Consider the following 21,072-nt stretch of genomic DNA (forward strand, 5'->3'; position numbering starts at 1 on the left):
GAAAAGAAGGGAAAGAGAGGGAGGGGGAGAAAGTGTAGCAGGCTTCAAGGTAACATTTAGGTGTCCTAATTAGGACAGATCCATTGTCAGAGGTGCTTTACTGTGATTGATGAATGATTCCTTCTTTGTTATGGAGACTTGGGGGGAGAGGAATGAGTCGCGGTGTGAAGGGAAGTGCAGTGACCTGTGTGTCGAGGTAGAATGGGGATGAGAGAGAGGTGTGGAGGTGGGGGGAGAGCGAGAGAGAGAGAGAGAGAGAGGGAGAGCAGTTAGATGTGCTCTTGAATTAAACATGAACCCCCTTCATTAGGGCCAGACAAAAGGACATACCAAATACAGAAGAGGCACAAGCTACACACTAACTTATCACACACAAGTAGATACAAGGTTGTTTCATCATAAACACACACACACACACACACACACACACACACACACACACACACACACACACACAAATCCACTCTCACACACACCCGCCCACTTTTATTTTGACAGACACTCTCAAAGACCTTTCAGAGGAAATATTTTCTATCCTCAGGGAAATGTGTAACTTTTATTTTCCTCTTGTCAGGTAGCAGGGAGAGAATCATCCACTCTCCTTTTCTCTGAAGATATCGTCTTCAGCATCCCAACAGTCTGAACACCTGTGACTCTAAGCAACACAGTCGACTATTCTCCATAGAAAAATCTCATGTAACATTAGGTTCAAAGAAAAGACTTGCAAACTAGTGTTTAGAAAAACAAAAGAATGTCAGGGACACTTTAAATATCTCCCTGCCGTGTCTAACAGAAAAGAAGCTGTGACATGCTACTGCACTTGTTTCAGACGATGAATTTAACAGTTACTAAGTGGTTTGATGCGTAACCTCTCAAACAAAAGCAATCATTACCTATCTCAGTCCTATGTCTTTGTCTCTTCAAATACTCAAAGAATAGGCATATGCAACATGTTCTGTCCATCTTTTAAATAACTGTTTTAATTCCAAATATCCTCTATTTTCTCCAGGTGACCACCAGATTGTGCAGCTCTATCTGAAGTCCAAGGAGACCGGCTTGGCTTTCGCAAACACCAGTTTTGTTTTCTACAACTGCAGCGTTCACAAGTCGTAAGTTCCATTTGACTTTTTCAATGGACTCAGTTGCCGAACAATAAATGGTATATATTCATTAATGATGGAAAAATTGACACTGAATTTTTCCTTTTAAAGAGCTGGAAATTGTACTGTACATGAGTGTGTTCAGCTGGATACTAATTCTTTGTCGTATCTCTCTTCTCTCCTCCGCTCAGGTGTCTATCATGTGTGAGTAGTCCCTACCAGTGCCACTGGTGTAAATACAGACACGACTGTACCCACGATCCTCGCACGTGTTCCTTCCAGGAGGGACGGGTCAAGAAGCCCGAGGTAAGTCCCAGGCTGCAGTAGGGGTGAGGTTCAGGGTTAAGCTCCAGTGTCTAACTGCTATGAGAGGTGGATGATGTCATATGATATTATCCAAAATTGTTATCCGTGACATTAGCCGAAATCGGTCGGTACATTCTTATGCAAGCACCTGTCATTTTGGCGCATTTCTTTAAGTCTGTGAACAAAGTGACCAAGGAGCTGATCTTATAACTTTTTAAGTTTAGTAATTTTGTTTTTTGCCCCTCCGCATAGAAGGAGGCCCACCCCAGAAACACCCTTGCAACATAGTGAGGATTACAGTCTTGCGCCCTATTTTTCGCAGAGGCCGTCTTCATGCTGGCTGCACCTGTGCCTTTAGCTCCAAACTCAGCCAACTTGTAGCCCATTACAACGATGTCCAAGAATTTTTCTTTTTTTAAATCCTGGCAGACTTAATCCGACCTTTCACTTGGACTACGTACATGATAAAACAGGGTGAAGTAAATTGAGGGGAAATGTTGGCTATGTGACACTAATAGCTATCATTCTAGCATTCGCGTGCAGAAAGATTTATGTTAAAAGGATTGAGACACCTTTCAGCTGCAGTGCTTCCATCTGGCAGGAGTCTCTTGGCATGTCTTGCTCTTGACTGCACATCAAAGGGCAGTAGAAGCTAATAAAACTGCGCCATTTCCTCTCGCCCATCCCTATTCCCCGTGACAGCTTAGACTGTGTGAATTATCAATAGTATTGGCAGTCAGCTCTATTCCTGCCCTAGCAGAGCCAACTGTAATTAAGCTGCTCTACTGCAGAGGACAAGCCATTCGCTGGATGGGGTACATCCACCAAATGCCCCCAACCCGCCCACACCCCATCTCAGAAGGGAGGCCAGCCACAGTCTGATTCAGAGTTTCTGACACAGTAGCAGCCTTCGGGGCAGTGCAAAGGACTTAAAGGAGGGTTTGGGTACATGCCCGTGCATGTGTGTGGGCCAGTATGTCTGCTGCAGTGTATTTTTCTGTGTGTGTGTGTGTGTGTGTGTGTGTGTGTGTGTGTGTGTGTGTGTGTGTGTGTGTGTCTGTCTGTCTGTCTACAGTTTTGCCCTGCCAATGCACTGTAGTTTGCAGGGGGAAGGCTTACAGGGAGTTAGTGGCCTGTTAATCCTTGCCTGAGGTGAGCTATGATGAAGATCACTAGTGCTCATGTCTGGGTTGGCAGACGCTTCACGACGGGCAGGGACAAGCTTAGCCAGATTGCCTCCTTTGATGAGCAGTCTGCTCTCAATTGTGTTGTTCCACCAATATTTCCCCGGAGCCATTCAACCTGCACAGATGATATTATTTTCTTTTTCTGCCATTTCCATTATCCTTTTGAACCTTCTGCTTAGTCAGACCCAATCCTGAGTCTTTGCAGGTTTACTTTTCCAATTAACTGGTGGTCAATATTGACTGAGGATAATAATGTGTGAATCCTCTCCTATTGTGTTGCTGACTAAAAGAAAGCCACAAATAAAGCAAGAGGGGATTAGGTATTAGCACATTAATGGCATCGCTTTTTTATGTGCTGTTTCAGGAAAAGCAGGTGTTTTCCAGGCTTAATGACTTTTAATTTGCTTTTAATTAACCCCTCAAATCCAAGGTCATGTACTCTCTGACAGATTTTTAGGTTCTTGTTTGAATTGATAATTCAGACACACACATGCGAACAAGCAGAAAGGCACGCAGCCATTCAAGCTATCATTCCCAAATGCCACAAAAGGCAACAAGTCTGCTTTGCTCTCTGAAATAAGACAAACCTCCTGCTGTTGTAAATGAATTTTTGTGTACTATTACAATTAAGGGATTCCAATCAAAAATCAGAATAATCCCTTAACTCTATGCTAATGATGGAGGCCAGGAAAATCTCCCGACTGGTTGAGCTTGTTGTTAGTATGCATGATGGGACAGAGTTCCAGCCATGGCTGAGCATGTTGTAGGTGGCTCTTTATTCATGCCAGCAGTGGCATGAGCACACAGATCAGACATGTGCCTGTTGGCGCATTAACCAAGGCCATGTACCCATTTGCCCTTCATAGATCTCAAGGACTTAGTAGTTTTGATTCGCCACCCTAACAAAGACCATTTGGTCACACTAAATGAAAAGTTACTCATTATCTGCATATTTAGCACTTTCTAGTGAGACTGCAGAGCCTACAATGACTAATGAAGCTTGATACTCCTCCCGCCCTCTGGAGTCACATTCACACTCAAGCACTAAACTGGTGCGTTCAGTCATATTGTCGGCTCATTCAGACTCTGGCGAACTCTGGTCCACACCAACACGGGGGTCTCGCTTCGCTTCCAAGTCACCCTGTTTTAGTTCATTCAAGGTGTGAAAGGAAACTGAGTAAATACAAGAGGTGACCCAAAACACGTTAATTTCATCAGCTCACACATGGGTAGTGTGATATGGGTTTTTTTTTCCTCTTCACTCTCTGGGCAGACACGCCTTACTCCGCTTGAGATCATCTAGTACCTGTTGCCTTCCAGGGGTGTTGTGATGCTCTGCCTTGTACCTGTTACCCAGGCATGTTTCGAGGGTGTTGCTATGTGAGGGAGCACCAGAGACGATTAGCTAAAGCTAATACAGTTATAGAATGTTAGTTCAAATAGAGGTAGTCCTCTCTCTGTTGGTGTAGGTCCACACCGTCAGCATAGGATTGTAAAGGAATCATTAGGGAGAGAAACTGCGCCACTAGTTTCTCAGTTTCTGTGTACAGATGCATTTCTTTCAAAGTACAAGCTGTTTATTGTCACATCAATGTGTACAGCAGTGCAGGCCTACAGTGAGCAGTACAGAGTAGGGCGGGTCTGCCCAGATTATGGGTCTGAGAAAAAAAAACACATGTGATCATAGTGTTGCATATGCAAGTATTACCCTGATGTATCCCTGATAAATACTATTAAGAATGTACCAAGTATTTCAAACCGTACTGCACATCACTACTCCCTAGCACAAAGACAATATGATTGCATTAGGTAGGCCACTTCATCCTTCAGCTGCAGTGATCAATTCTCTGGAGTTTATTTACCAGAAATATATTGATCAGGTGATCAGGATAATTTTATTAACGGACTTAAATGCCAGCGGTAATAGCTGCTTGTTGCCATTATTGGACTGGAAGGGGAGCAAAAGGTGCTCTGATTTGATTCACAGACAAATCAATGTCATACACATGAACTGTCTGCTGAAGAGTCCGTTGAGTATTTGTTGAGTCAAAGGAAAAGATGATGAGGAGAATATGACGGAAATGAAACAGGGAGAAATAACATACTGAACAAGTAAAGACTTCATAATGCTTTCAAACAGATGGTGCACAACCTTAGGTCTTATGTTTAAGGCTTTTGTCATCATTCTTATTGATTATATACCTTGTAAATAAATGGGAACACTCAAAAAAGGCCAGCAGGGAAAGAACATATAGAAAGTCATGCAGGATCTTTAGTAGAGGAAAATCTTTCTGCACAAGATACAATCGCTGGTCGCTGGTTCGATCCTCACTTCCCCCGGTGACCATATGGAAGTATCCTTGAGCAAGAACACTTAATTGCTCCTGATGGCCCTGTGACGGACTGCAGACCCATCCAGACTGAACCCTGCCTATCGCCCAGTGTCAGCTGAGATAGGCTTCCGCCCCCCAATGCCCCGGGATCCTTAACGGATGGAAGGATGGACAATTTCTGGACATTTCAGTTGTACTAATTTGTGGTTTTACATTGTTAGTTGGGACAAAATGTGCTGCACAATTAGACTTAATTACTCAATTTTATGAATTCTGCTGTTTTCATTAAATTAACTGGGTGCACAGAATCAAACAGAAATGGTGACTAAAAGTAAAAGAAAAGCCAAATTTGACAACAACTGTCTTGGAAGAGAGAGGACACAGACACAAGACAAATGTGATAGGAGGTATCTTGGGGGGGTTAAGATGATGACTGAGCAGCAGGTGAGAAGTAAGATGATGAGCAGAATGGAACAAGTGAGCAGGCGAGTTGTCTTTGCCCGAGGCTCCTGTAGGGGATGATAAAACAGAGGCCAGTCGGGGGGGGGGGGGGGGGGGGGGGGCCTCGTGGTAACTGGGCGATGTGTCTGTACTTGTATGAAAACTTAAGATCCTCTTCATCTTCACACCTTACACAGCTATAATTATGGGTCTTTCTCCCTCCTTCGCTCTCAACCTCCCTCCCTTGCTTCCAACTATGCCAAGGGCTTTTACATTCACAGTTCCCACTCCGCTTCCTACTCTGTCACTCCTCTCCTTCCTCCCCTCCCTCATCTCCACCCTTCACACCTCCCACCTCCTCTAATTATCAGATCTAAGTGGATCCCAGAGAAGACAAGAAAGGAAAAATGGAGGGGCTCTTGAATAAGGTGTAAGAGGGAGTTGATAAGAGAAATGAGAAGGGTCAGTGAGCTAGATGAACTAGCTGGAATGAGTAACACCGTCTGGAAGTAGAGCCAGATGAATTAACGAAGGATAGAGCGAAGCATTTGCATGACAGAGAATCAGAGAGGTGAGAAAAAACAATGAGTCAGAGGTAAAATGAGGAAGGATGAAGGGCAATCGTATAAAAAAAGGACTCCGCTTCTCAGAAGGCACTGCTTATTATGTGGTAATGATGAGTCACGCTATTCACAGGTGCTTTTCACTTTCCAGTGCTTCACTGCACAGTTCCTAGCACACATCCTCTCACAGAAACACACACACATAACTACATACACGTATAAAGTGCGGTTCACATCTAAAGGTTACATAACCGTCACTTGTTGTCAAATCAGTCATCTATAAATACAATATATTCTTAGTCATGGATAACGTGTTCTCGTTGACCTCTAGTGGTATGATCTTGCTAATATAATTGTGCAATTTCTAAAACATTCAGTGTCAGATCAGAGATTTCAGCAAAAGGGATGCATTGGTATGTAAAATACCCATTAAGAAAAACCAGAAAGCTCTCGGAGAGTTATGAACATAGTATCATCCAAATCCATTCATAAATGTTCTTCCCAACCAACAAAATGAGGTGTGTCAGGTCGCCGATCCAGAATGCGGTCCATCATACCTCCAGGAGCTTAACACTGAGCGTATCTCTAGTTTATCTTAATGAATTTCATCCAAAAATGATGGAATCTTTCAGAGATACTGACCGTTGTATTGAAAGAATGTTTTCTGGGTCACAGGTGATGAATTACAGAAACTGAAATTTTCTTTTTTTCAACCATTTGGACTGAAGGAATTTAATTGAAGTTCATCTACGTGGCCAAAAAAGGATTCAATTAGTCACAACACATGCAGTAATTTCAAGAAACGACAAGTTAGTCCGAACAATCCAAGATCATTTTTTTTAACCACAAAAATTTGGAGGCAATCCGATGAGGAAAAGAAAAAAACATTCTGGAGTGTATTGTTGTGTATATATTATGCATGTACACGTATTTGCAATTATTATGAAGAATATACACAAACACGATTCACTGCATGGCTAGATAACATTGAGGGTAAATAAGCGACAAAACAATCTGATATTTTGAACGTGTACCATTCTACTCCGTTTCACTCTCCTTGCTCAGCTGATGTTTTTTATTTATGAGCATGTTTGTGATACGTGTGTGTGCGCGCGCACATTTGTGCGTGCGTGCGTGTGTGTGTGTGTGTGTGTCTGGTGAATTGCATTATTATTTACCGCTTCTCAGTCACTGGGCGTCGAGGGGGTGGGGAGCTGGCAATATACCCGCTGACATTAGATCAACTTAATGTTGACATAAATCTTGACAGGTGACAGCGAGCATCACTGCCAACATCACTAGCATCAGTATCCAGTGAGGAAACACACACGTTTGTGTTTGTCCAAACAACTGAGAGCCCACTTGGCCCCGGGAAACACTGGCAACAATCAAAGTATGCATTTGAGTGACAACGTCAATCACAGCTACAGAGCTAAGTAGGAGGGAAAACACAGGCTAGCTCTGTTCTATCACTTTATCCATGTACTGTACATATACAGCATGTGAGCATGAACGGTGTGTTGGAATGAAGGAACAAAATTACAGGGCTTCTGACAACAATTTATGGGTTTAAATAAACCTGCGTGTGTGTAGGTCTGCGTGTTTTCCAGTCTTACTATGTAAGATTATTTACCTGAGATTGCATGCCTGGGTATTTTGAGTGTCCCCGTGAAATGTATTCTGATGTCAGCATTATAAAGAGAACTGTGCAAGGTATTAATGACATGGTGTGTGTGTGTGTTTGTGTGTCTAGTCAGCAGCAAATTAAATTTGCATTTTGAAGTTTTCCATCTCCTTGACAAGTTCTCATAAAGGCAGATGATGGCAGCGATCCTGGCTGGTTCGGCCTTGTGTTGTTTATCTCCCATTGTGATCAGAATAATGCTGCAGTTTATTCTTTGCGTGTTTTTGCATTTGTGGATGAGTGATGTCTCTTGTGGGTCAGGCTCCACTCGCTCACCCCACAAAAAAATAAAGCACTGTAATTAGCTTATAACCATATAATCATGAGGAGAAGAAAAAAGACATTGGGACATTTGCAGCTGGTTTTATTTAATTATTTGTATTTTAACCCAAATCATGAATATTCATACCCCTAATTTGAGTGTTCGTAGTGTCTAACTTGGCTCTAGCCAAAGCTTAAAATATTACAATTTCGACTAAGAATAGAATTTATGTTTTCACTGCAGACCTTGCTGGACGTTTGTAAAAATCTGGGACATAATTTTCCTCAGAGTACATTGGGTCTATCACCTCGAATCTTCACCTAAGCATGTGCAAGAAAATAAAATGGAGGTGCGAGTCACTTAGATTGTTTCAGGGTTTCAGTTCATTTTAGCTGTAGTCCACCATGGCTACATACTCACACATACCCTTGCACTATTGGAGCAGTGTGTGTTTGTGTGTTTATGCACGATCCTATCACTTCATCACCATATGCCCCTATCAGTGTAGATCTGTGTCTTCAGGATTCAGCTTAAGTCACTGTGTTAAGTCATACTTCAGCGCTTCCCGTGCCTTCATTTTCACATACCAGATCCAATTTATTATCCTCATTGTTCAAGTGTATTAACTGGAAGAGATGTGATTAAAAATGGATTGCATCTCTCTTTGCCCTCCCTCTCATATTCATTCTCCAAATACGACCCTTCGTTGGTAGGAAAATGAGATTTGGAAGAGCAAACACACACACACGGGCCACCTTTTTCTTCCTGTCCTCCGCCGCTGAACTCACTCACCCTGTGTGTCATTTATCTATAATGACTTTGTGAATAGTGTCACAGACCGTTCCCCTCTCTCTTACCAAGCAGCCATCCAGTCCCTCACTCAGACTAACCCAATCAAGTGGCTTTTAATGAACTTCAAACAAGTGTTATCACCCAGTTCAACGTGCGCTATGCTTCACTCCCCCCCAGCTCCATTCATGCGGGGGCTCACCTTATCTGTTCTTCTTTTCACTCTCTCTCTCTCTCTCTCTGGCTCCCTCTTTGACATGCCAAAGCTCCCCCTGTCGCATACGCTTAATGGTATTTTTATTTTTTTGGTTCATTCTGCTCTTTTGTTGTTCCTCTCTCAGTTTGCCTGTTTCACTTGCTCTCTCTCTCTATCCATAACTCTTCTGCACAAACATTGAACAGTTTTGCAAAGTACTTATAGAAGTGCTTTTCTCTATTTGCTATCTCTACCCTCCTGTACCCATCCTCACTGTCAGCCCTGCTCTTCCCCTGCTTTAATTTCCTCATTTTCTCTCCTGTGTTCATCTACCCTTCCCACCGCGTTGTCTCTTCTTCTGTCCTCACCTGTCCTCCCCTTTCTCCTCTCCCCCTCTTCTTCCAGGCAAGCTATAGGTGCTCTATATTTAGCCAGCTGCTCACACCTGAATTGATTGGCTGTTAAATTTAGAAGTCCAATTGCTAAGTGGTTTAACTCTTTGGTGTTGTCTTCCTTTCCATCACTCATTCTTCACTAATTGCTAAACTAGAGGAAGTCTTCCTTATTTTAGATCCATTAATGTTTTCATTCCAAAACAGGAACTTCTGGAACATTCAGCTTGGAGCTGATTCAGATTATGGTACTCTGAAAGGTACAAATAGTGCTTTGCTTCAGTGCTGCACCTGCGTCTGCCGTCAAAATAGGAGGATAATGGAAAGTTGAGGAGAAGCTGGAATGGAGCGGCAACAACAACAACAAAAATAAACAAAAAGGAAAAGAGATGGGGGCAAAACTCAGGTCACAGTGTGATTATATACTGTGGGTGTGGACCTGAGTAGGAGTAGTAGTGCAGAGAACAAGAAACACCATGGCAACAGCTCTTTGAGGTTTTAAATCTGTTTGGTATAAATTTGACTGAATATTTTACATTGAAAAGGAAGTTTGGAAGTCTGTTTCATGTTGACATGCCAATGCAAAAAAAAAAAAAAAATTAAATGCGCACCCCATTTTGACAAAAATATCTTTGTAGTACGTATGAACAAATATAGTACAGCACAACCCAAATTCATCATCAAACAGCTCAAATATGAAGCCAGTGTAGCCTTGAAGGAACACTTTTATTTTCATTCATTTTTAGAGCCAGACAGGCAGATACTCTACTCAGTGCATGAATTCCACAACTCCAGACTCCCACAGGATGGCTCACTGCTACTTATCGTAGCTGCAATGGATGCTAACAGTGGGGCATGAGAACAACTATATATATTTGACTCCAAAATAAGAACATCTCGTAATTCTCTAGAGTTTGTTCGCAGTGAATGTTAAGCATAACTGGAGTTGTATTAATGCAGGCAAGCACAGCGTATTTCACAACTTTTGAAACAGCTTTCTCTGCTAGCCTCACTGCTAGAATTGACCACAGCTAAGCTAACCAGTAGTCACAGCTCCTGAGGGGCTCTGGAGCTCCATAATACAGGCAGAGAGGAGAGAAGGGTATCTTTCTGCGGGTCTGGCTTTGATAATGATGTAGGATATTTCCTAAAAGCTGACATGTTTCTTTAAATGAGGTTCAGAAGTAACAATTCAGAGTGAATCCAAAGTCTGTTTTTGACTCAGCATGAATGTATATGATGCCAAACAATGTAGCAGGTTAACTACCATTGACTTTAAAATGAAAGTAGGCCATGACTTTTTGCACATTAGTATAACCTACAGTGTCATCAGTCCTGTTTGTCAAACTGTTTGAATGGCCCTCTGTGTTAAGAGGAGGTGTCAGGTAAAGTAGACACATAGATACTTTAATACGGTATACTGTAAGTGAAGCTGTCGCGAAGATTAACTTCATGATATATTTGATACAATCTTCCTTTCCAGGGCTCAGAATTATGGTGCAGCAAAATAAAGCATGTTGCAATACATCAGATCCACTGAGTTGAGTTGCCCCTCACTATCTCTCTTTGTCTTGTTGTCCTTTCCCCAGGAGTGTCCCCAGTTGCTGCCTGCAGACAGGATCCTGGTGCCAGTCAACGTGGTGAAGCCCATCACCCTGCGGGCCAAGAACCTCCCTCAGCCCCAGTCTGGACAGAGGGGGTACGAATGTCTGCTGACCATCCAGGGAAACGAGCACAGAGTTCCTGCCCTGCGCTTCAACAGCTCCTCAGTGCAGTGTCAAAACACATCGGTAAGGGTGTGTGAGTGTGAGTGTGTGTGTGTGTTTGGACTTGTCTTTATCATGATTGACCACCTCCCACTCACGCGCCAAAACAATCTCTATAAAAGCGCTCCTTCACTGTTAAGTTTTCCTATAAATCCGGTCATGATATTTTTACACCAACACAGCCACATGATCTGCACTCACACTGGCTCAGGCAGAGGGATTTTTCCCAGCTACATGAGAAAAGAACCCATGCACAAGTACGGCTGCAGTCAAGCTCCTTTCACTAGCTGAATAACACATTGACAGCAATGAAATACTTGCATGAAATAAGGCTTTATGCTGGTCTTGATGCTAATCATCTGTTGATACAATAACATTTCATCTTCCTGTCAATCTTCATCATTACGTGTGTGTCAGCGTCTGTGTGTGGGATATGTGCGTGTAATCATAGTACAATTGGGATATTGTACTTTGATTGAGCAAAGAAGAAGGAAAACTGTAATTTTGCAAAAACTGGGATTCTAGCACCAACCCTCCATGCTGCTTAAGCTACAGAACCAAATGGAAAATAATTGTGTCTTTGAATGGTTTCTGGTGTGTGTATGAATACAGTGTGTATGTGTGTGTGTGTATGCATGTGTGATTTCCTGCGGTGCATTCATCATGTCTACAGCAACCTGATGCATTTTGCATTCAAATAAATATGGTGAAACCAGAGGGTTTTGGACTTGGAGATAATAGTTCAAAGCAGCTCAACAGCCTTTCTATCTCTTATTCCCTGACTCCCTCTCTTCCCCTCTCTCCGGTTGCCATGGTGACAGTATTTCTATGATGGGATGGAGATGAGCAGTCTTCCCGTTGAGCTGACCGTCATCTGGAACGGAGATTTCAGCATCGACAACCCCGCCCACAACAAAGGTGCGCATTCACAGCTGCAAGACCAAATGTACACACACCGCCACATACAAACACACACACACACACACACACACACACACACACACAAAAATCTTATTAGCTCTCTCCATAGTTCTCTGAGTATCATAAGCACACACGTAGTCTCTATAAATTCTCACACACATGCACACACAGTGCTCCTCCCCATTGTTGCCCTTGGAGTTAGTCTCCATGGCAACAGGCGGGCGGTGTGCTGAGGTGCTGTTGTTTCCTTGTCGAGTGTATAACTTTAACACATCTTCCTTTCTTTCTCTACGTCTCTCCTTCTCCTCCCCCTCTCCTGCACTTCGCTCTCCCCAACTTTCTAAGTTCATTTCCCCTCAAATATTTCTCTTCAGATGTTTCTCTTTGCTCTGTCAACATCTCTCGGGGACTTGTGCAGTCCATCCATCTCTGCCGACGCTTCCTCTCCTCCACCCTTCATTTAGTTTCTTTCTTATCAGCAGTTCCATGAGCGATAGGGTCATACATTTCACAGGAGCAGTATTGGCAAAGCATATAGAGACAAGTGAACAAATTATGTTAATAACTAATGCCAAGTTCACACTACACGACTGTCAAAGTCATCAGGTCGCTGAAGTGTTACGACACAACTTGCTGACTAGAATTGGAAATCTTTAAGTCAATTTGGTTTACACACTGCATGACTGAGCAGCGAAGGGGGTCACGCATTTCAAGAGTCACAGGCAAGTGTGTGTAGCCTTCAGTTTGTCACGAAAACATGAGTTGAAGCGACACAGGACACATAGATCTGTGTTCACATGATTCAGTATGTTGATTTGCAGTGGGCAATGAAAAGGATATGGGGGAAAGATTTGATTGTATGGTCACAATTTATAGACTGATGTTGATGCAACTAAAACATTGGCTGCGAATGCACGTACTTGCAGTCCCTTTTGTTACAGAGCGGCCAGGTTTGGGTTCTCCTTTGTATACAGTATGTCTTGTTCTCTCATGGATCATTGCTAACTGATCCAGGTATTTAGCTCACTAGATACCTGGGATTAATCTGATGTGTCAGATGGTAATTAAATGAACTTTCTGTTAACTTAAACAAATCAGAATGATGAACTGATGTAGAAGCAGAGACCAGCGAGGAGAAGAACAAAAACATATTTCCCACCTAGGAGAGTCTTCTGTGCCATTCTTTGCTCTTCTTTCAAAGAAGAAATAATCTCCAGTTCTGATATACCAGATGCTATAGCAGCATATATGCTAACCTTTTCAAGAGATAAGGGAAACACTTATGTTGTAGATTTATTTAAGAAAATGTCAATTATTTGAGTCATTCTAGATCCAGTAGTAAGACTGTAACAACATAACACTGTAAGATACATTTTTCTCCCCGTTGCTGTCCCAACTCTCATCAACTGACAGTGTATCGCATGTGGAATGACAGCTTTGTGCTGAATTTTAAAAGCATCCAGCGTTCAACTGCTGAACTTGATGTAGTTTGGCCACTGGCAGTCCACTATTTGTGAGTGATCCATGCTGGGGCAGGAAAAACAACAGCATGCTGGAGTTGTCTGATAGGAAAACAGCTCATTTTAACCAAAGGCAGCAGAGTCAGACATAAGGAACCTGTTGTGATATGCCAATATGACACTGTGCTGTAAGGCAAACTTTGAACAGTCTTTATGTGTGTTTGCAGTGTGTGTCTGAGCATGAGTGTTAAAGCAAGGGTGCAACAGCTAGAGCGAGAGAGCGATGTTTGATTTAGGTAATCCTCCTCTGCCTTCTCTTATTTGTTTGCTGGTGGAGGAAGCAGCTCCAAGGGCTTCATTTGATGGACGGATCACACATGCGTCTAATGGCAATTAAGAAGAAAATGTCTGGCTTGTTGCCATGGAGATTATGTGTTAAATGTGTAGTGGGTGAGCAGAGGAAAGATGTCGCTGTGTGTGGAGGGGGGTGTTTAAAGACCTGATGATGTGATGGATAGAGAGATAATGAGAAAAGATAACAAATGTTCTGTTTGTGGTTCTCACACAGCAGCAAACACACACTTTAGTTTTGCCCATATTTTGAGGTGTTTGTAAGTAATGTGGGGTTTTTCTTAAAATACGTTTCCCAATTTTGTAACCATTTGTACAAGGATTTTCACCTGAGTTCTCATGTAAGCTATAATTACCTTCCCTCCTCTCTTTTCCTCTCAGTCCATCTGTACAAATGCGACGCCCAGCGTGGAAGTTGTGGCTTGTGTCTGAAGGCAGATCCACTATTTGGTTGTGTTTGGTGTAAAGGAGAGAACCGCTGCACCCTCAAACAACACTGCCCCCACCCTGAGAACCAGTGGCTGGAACACAACGGCATCAACAGCAAGTGCACTCATCCCCGGATCACACAGGTGAGACACATACGCACTGTGTTTATGTAATAACTTATGTGATCCCATTTAGCAGAGTATATTTCAGGTTCTTGAATCATTTATATTTTGTAACAAATGAAAGAAATTCGATTAAATTTTGTCTTAACACCTTTCTATTAACGGGCAGTGGTTAGCCCTTTGGCCTCACAGCAAGAAGGTTCCGGGTTTGAGCCCCGGCTCGGGTACGGGATCTTTCTGTGTGGAGTCTCCATGTTTTCCCTGTTCCTGTGTGGGTTCTCTCTGGTACTCCAGCTTCCTCCCACAGTCCAAAGACATCAAGAGGGGACAAGGCTGATTGATACTCTAAATTGACCGTAGGTGTGGCTGTGAGTGTGAATGGTTGTCTGTCTCTATGTGTTGGCCCTGTGATGGATTGGTGACCTGTCCAGGGTGAACCTCACCTCTTGCCCGAAGGCTGCTGGGATAGGCTCCAGCCCCCCTGCGACCCTTAACAGGATAAGTGGTAGAAAATGGATGGATTGATGGATGGATGGACTTTGAATTGAACATTTCTTACATGTCAACTTTTAACATGCTAAAATGCCCATTTAAGGATGTTAGCAGGCTAACGGGTGAAAAGTAAAAGACAATTAAAATATCTGAATATTTAATCGTCAATAGGCTAGCATGTAAATGTAGCATGCTAAATAAAGAGTTAAAAAGATAAAGGTTCTTTTGAATCAAATATTATTGACATTTTTTTCCAAAACATATGTGGTGTGCTAACATGATATGACTAACATTTATCCATCCATCGTCATCTTCCGCTTATTCCTACACATTAAGGGTCGCGGGGGGGCTGGAGCCTATCCCAGCGTCAACGGGCGAGAGGCGGGGTACACCCTGGACAGGTCGCCAGTCCATCGCAGGGCCAACATAGAGAGACGAACAACCATTCACACTCACATTCATACCTACGGTCAATTTAGAGTATCAATCAGCCTAGTCCCCAATTGCATGTTTTTGGACTGTGGGAGGAAGCTGGAGTACCTGAGAGAACCCACGCAGACACGGGGAGAACATGCAAACTCCACACAGAAAGATCCCGTGCCTGAGCCGGGACTCGAACCCGGAACCTTCTTGCTGTGAGGCCACAGTGCTAACCACTGCACCACCGTGCAGCTCCTTATATCTTCCCGGATAGACCGGCACAGACCTCAGCAGAGATTTGGTGAAATCTATGAGCCACTAACCCATTGTTTCTCGTGACCTTTAATGCATCATGAATCAGATTATCTCCGTGCATCATGTTAACCAGATGGGTTGTGGTGCCGGAAGACTGTTTTAATAATAGCCAGATTTTTCAGATAGATGAAAAAAGAGAAAAATCTGAAATCTATAAACACTGAAGATGACAATTACACCAAAACAAAAGTAGCTTGACTTTCTCTCCATTGTTTTTATCCAAACTCTAATCAAATCTAAGGAAGCGGAAGACAGTTCTATGACTCCATCATTCCTCCCCTCTAGTGTTTGTCTTCAACCTGAGCAGTGGATTTATATCAAGAGAGGAGCCCTGTATTTCTCCTCACATCCCTGAGGCTGAAGCGGGGACATATTGCAGCCTTCTCACGTCCCCCATAAAAACTGTCAGTGGGTGAGGAGTGAGGACTTTTCCGAGACAATCGGGGCCCTAATGCATTCTAATATGCTTCATTATAATGACATCTCCCATCAACAATATGAGAGGAAGAGACTCGCACACAAGCATGGGAAGAGAGAGGGAGAGAGAAAGAAGTGATTAAGTGTTTGCCTCTACCCGACCGTCAATTATCTTGTCAAAGTCACAAATCTAATCAACGCTTCATTGCGTCTCTCTCCTCTTTCTCTCTTTCCCTTTGCTCCTTCACTTGATCCCCCTCTCCGTCCTCCCTATTTGCCAATAAATAGAGAGCCATGATGCATTGTGTGCAATCTTTTAAATTGCATGTATTGTTGCCCCGCTCCCAGAGGGCCCTTTTTTTCCATCAAGATATCAGCGGGGAGTCTCATTAATCAGAGACATTGAACCATGCGATAAGGATTTCTCTCACATGACAGACACAGGACTTGTGTCGTGCAGGACCTGACTTGAGCTGTCAATTGATTGGCCAAATTTTTCAAGCACAACTACTTATTTAGTCCACTTGTTTGAGAACTAGTCAGTAAAATTAATCCCTTTTGGTGTGCATGTGGTAATATTAGGATATCACACAGGAGTACATGTATTCTACACACAAGATAATACTACATACATCCTGTTCAGGCTCTTCTGTTGCTACTTTTGCTACCGGTCAAGTGTTCAGGCCCTCTAAGCTGCTGGCAGTGATGGCTCATCCACCTCGAGCTTCAGTAATCAATCATTTCGTCAATAGAAAGAAAATGAATCTTTTTCAAGCAAAATGTAAATTTTAAATTTATTTTTTTGTCTGGTGGAGATAATTCTTGATGTTGTCATTATTGAGAGAAAAGAAAAGAAAACTGAACACAAGATTTTGGGCTCTGGGAAACGTGATGAGCATTTTGTTGAAATTTTCCAGATGTTTTCCTGGACTTACGGTCAATTGGGAGTATAATCTACTAATAACTCATTGATGATACTAAGAAGCTGCGATGATGACAATACTCAGGTGCAGCCCTACATGACGCACACTCAACCCTGAATCTCTTACATCCCTGTTTTATTCTCAGACCTGCTTTATTTTACTGTTCTGATATTTTATTTTGGCTTTTTTAGAGTTGTGAATGGTTATGAGTAAAAAGCAGTCATAACCAAGAGCATCATCATTCACCTGACGGTGACTGCTGTTCTAATGGAAATGCAAATACCGGCCGTGCCGGGCTGATACGTCAATCCAAACCACATATGGGACATGTGCTGGCTCACCTGTATGAAAAAGGCCCATACTCAGCACTCTACCAGTGAACACTGCAGGGGGTTAGAGTGCCAAATATGAACCGACCATGAACAATGGGAGAGTAAGCTTCAGTGAAAATTCACTATTATTCAGGGGGATGGTGACACAGCACCATGAAGGCTGGGCCCCTGCCTTCAGGGCAGAGATAGATCGGAGCAGACTAGTCAGTCTCCAACATCCATTCATCTGGTTAGCCCTTATGATTTGTACCCACACACACACATTAATAATTGTGAGAGTAAAGCCTTGATGGATGGAGGTAACATCAACATTGAGGGATGATACAGATACATCAAATTAAAGTGTGTTTACTGATAAGATGTCACCAAGTGTCATTTCAAAGTTAATCTCCTCTAATATATGGCGGTTTGCAGTAAATAGAGGAATGAGAAATGACAAACCCTTGACCCCAAGTCTTGACCTCTCATAGGCATCACTGGAGGGATCGTTTAGTCGTCTCTTTTCTCCAGCGTGTCCTGTCATCTCCTGTCTCTGCAACCTCCTGCTTTCCTGTGAAGAACATAAGAAACAGACATATCAAACCTTCATCTACAAGGAATTAATATCAAAAAAGTGAAGAGTCATCACTCTTCTTGCTTATACACTAGAGTTTAGTTCTAAATTGCTTTTGCAGATGGCTTAGTCGATACTAAAGAAAGTTCCAGTTTGACTGGCTGGTCGATAAAAAGGCTAGTCAATGCACACCATTAGGGATGCCGAAGTAGGACTTTTTGGACAAACACTATTGTACTTTTGCCACTATACACAAGTTAGAAAGCAATAACATCTGTTTTGTTTTACTTGTAAGTTCAATACACTTCAGTTCATCAGAATGTGCAATAGGACACCTGTTTCACCGTGAGAATACTGCTTATAGAGTTCTATCCCATCTGAAAATTCTGCAAAATACAACGTGTCCTCAGGGAAAATACGAAATAAACCTTCAAAAATATGAATCTAGTTTTTAATCTCAACAGATTACCCCGCTGCGGGGTCCCAGAGAAGGCGGCACACTTGTGACCATTCGTGGTGAGAATTTGGGCTTGGACTTCAGAGAGATTCAGGGTAACGTGAAGGTGGCTGAGGTGGAATGCACACCCATCCGTGAGGGCTACATCCCCGCTGAGCAGTAAGTGCTGTAGTATATGATAGATAATGGTGGATAGAACTGCTGGAAATATGCTTTTGTGTTAAATACTCTTAATTCTCATATTTCTATATTATCTTTTGTATAGTGGGATTTTAAAAACCAGTAGAATGATCACACTAGGTCATCAATGTGACAGAACATGTAAGCTTTTATGGAATAAAAGACATTGTTAATGTATGAGAAGTGGACCAAATTTATCACTCAAAACATGTTTAAGATAATAAAAGTAACAGATTAGTTGGAGGCAATTTACTCAATTGATATGAGTTATGGAATAATGTCTGGGTATTCTGTTTTATTTATTATGTTTGTTTACTGTTATGGGTATTTGCAATTTTATGCATGTGTCAAAGCCCTGAAAGAACAGCTGCAGCTAATCGAGATCAAACTAAACTAAACTAAGTATCGAATCCTCAGATTCTCTCTGTTTCTGCAGCTCAGTTTCCTTTTAGCAAGTGCAAAGTTTACATCTGGAGTTACTCTCTGTTTTTGCATAAAAATGTACTAATTATGCTGGAGAATAGTCTCTCCGTTGTAGGGGGATGTAAAAATGTTCCTCTAAACTTCCTGCACATTTCTGCTCTGTCTTCACTCGTCATAATAATCCCACTGAAAGCACAGTTAACACTTCTTATCCTACAGTGACTTTGACTCCTGAGTCCAATAGTCACAGTTTTATATTACCTGTCTCGCTTGATATGACGGAGCTGTAACAACTCAGCTTGACCGTTGCATCACAAGTCACAGTGTGTGTGTGTGTGTGTGTGTGTGCGTGTGTGCGCGTGCGTGTGTCAAAGCAAGAGAGAAGGTGAGTGAGTACAAGTGTAAGAGGCAATGACGGGTAAACAAAAGCCAAATTGGCCTGGGGTTGGAGTTTAATTTAGTTTCAGTCACAGCAGCACATGTGGAATATTTGAGTGTACTGCAGTGGGCACCATGAAAACCACTCCGACCTTCATATTTACTGCAGTAGTGGCACAAACACATACACACAGGCACACACATGCACGCACAATCCTAAAATGATTTTCTAAAAGTTCAGGAGGTTACAGTTAGTTGACATTTAAGCTTAATCCAGCGCTACGGGTCCCTCCAGGTGCCATCTATCAAATTATTTTTAACTAGTTTAAAGTTGCCTTATCAACAGACCCAGCGCTTCTTCAACTAAGAAAGTAAGTTGTGTGCCAGCACTTTCTAAGCAAATGCTGACCCAGCAGAAGAGGAAGCTGGATTTGAGGTCATATGTAAAAAGGATAGAGACTTCTTGCTTTTTCCTTTTTCCATTTTCTCGTAGAAGTTGGCAGTGGAGATGAAGTTGCTGCTAAATAACATTATTTTATGATGGCCTATTCTTAGCCGGCGAAGCAGATCTGTCCATTTGCTGCAGCTGTTTCCAGAAGTTATCGCTCCATATGCAGGATATGGATGTGTGTTTGTGCATGCAACATGGTTTGTTTTATTTTGGGGGGTGTTTTTGGTCATATATTCCAGGCTGATGTCTGTACTTGTGTTCCCAGAATCGTGTGTGAGATGGGCAGAGCGGAGAAGAGTCAGTACACCGGGAACGTGCAGGTCTGTGTTGGGATTGGAGAGTGCAGACCAGAATTCATGGCTAAGTCCTCCAAATACTACTATTTCGTGGTGAGTCTCTATTTTCATGTTATCTTGTTTCTGTTTGCTTTGACATATCTATTGCTAATATGCTGCAGAAGCCCAGAGGCTTTTTTTTTTCAGGTTGCTGTGTATAATCAGGAAGTTCCTTGAGAAATTTTAATTAAAAAATGTACAAACTTCGTTCACTTGCACTCAAAATTTTTCGGTTATTAAATGCTGACATCGTCATAACCTCAAATGAACACGATATTTCAGGAACACAGAGGAAATTCCGTTGTATTTAGCACAAATGCCCACTTGAATATTTATTTAATGACAGATGCAGATTATATTCTTAGATATTATGTTTGGACATGTCAAGTTTGAAAAACTAAAACTTCAACTTTTAAAAAATACTTAATCTCAAACTGCCTAAATTAGCCTATTTAGGCAAAACTATGAAATAGAGAGATATACAGAGACATAAATCCCTGATTTAAAAAGTGAAATAAATGTACTGTGCCCTATTTTTTTTCCTATTTGTAGTACACAATACAGACGGTGTTTGGTCACTACATGACTGGGATATTGGGTTTCCTCTGGCTGTTTGATGGTTAAAAGGACTCAAAATGACGGATTCATCACATGCAGTGTTGTGCCTAATGAGCAGGGTGCCACTCATGCTGCATATGTTACCATCTTGCGTCTCTCTTCTGTGTTAATGCTGTATTTACATCTTGGTTTCCTCACTGACAATCCTGCATGTATCAGCAGCAAGACATGAGTTGCAGTCTTTAATCAACACTTCCGGTAATTAAGAAAAAAAAAGTAAGAAGCTTGCCTGAACATAAAAGCACACACATACAGTAACACCCATGCTCTGCGTTCCTTTAACATTCTGCTCTGAAAACTGTGCACAATTAATCATCCCTCACCCGCGCGCGCACACACACACACACAAGCGCTCGCAAATGAATTTGCAGTTGTTGCCATTCTGAGATCATTTTATGCAGCAATTTCTTTTTTAATGTCATCCATTAATGCCCGCTGGTCGAGGTTTATTTCTCAATGGTGTCCCTGCACAGGAT

The 21,072-nt window shown here is 42.3% G+C and overlaps 1 protein-coding gene across 4 annotated transcripts in view; it reads left to right on the forward strand.

Moving 5' to 3' along the window:
- plxna4 (plexin A4) overlaps positions 1-21,072 on the forward strand; it is a 248,351-nt gene that overhangs the window by 177,521 nt on the left and 49,758 nt on the right. For all 4 annotated transcript variants that reach the window (XM_086202084.1, XM_086202085.1, XM_086202083.1 and 1 more), the window contains 7 exons: positions 1,010-1,109; positions 1,292-1,406; positions 10,843-11,043; positions 11,841-11,937; positions 14,133-14,323; positions 18,219-18,370; positions 19,909-20,032. In XM_086202084.1, the coding sequence (XP_086058210.1) occupies positions 1,010-1,109; positions 1,292-1,406; positions 10,843-11,043; positions 11,841-11,937; positions 14,133-14,323; positions 18,219-18,370; positions 19,909-20,032 (980 nt within the window). The remainder of the gene's footprint in view (positions 1-1,009; positions 1,110-1,291; positions 1,407-10,842; positions 11,044-11,840; positions 11,938-14,132; positions 14,324-18,218; positions 18,371-19,908; positions 20,033-21,072) is intronic.

The sequence above is a fragment of the Aulostomus chinensis genome, chromosome 4 (assembly GCF_037954235.1).
Source record: "Aulostomus chinensis isolate RoL2024-O1b breed Wild chromosome 4, RoL_Achi_v1.0, whole genome shotgun sequence".
Lineage (NCBI taxonomy): Eukaryota > Metazoa > Chordata > Actinopteri > Syngnathiformes > Aulostomidae > Aulostomus > Aulostomus chinensis.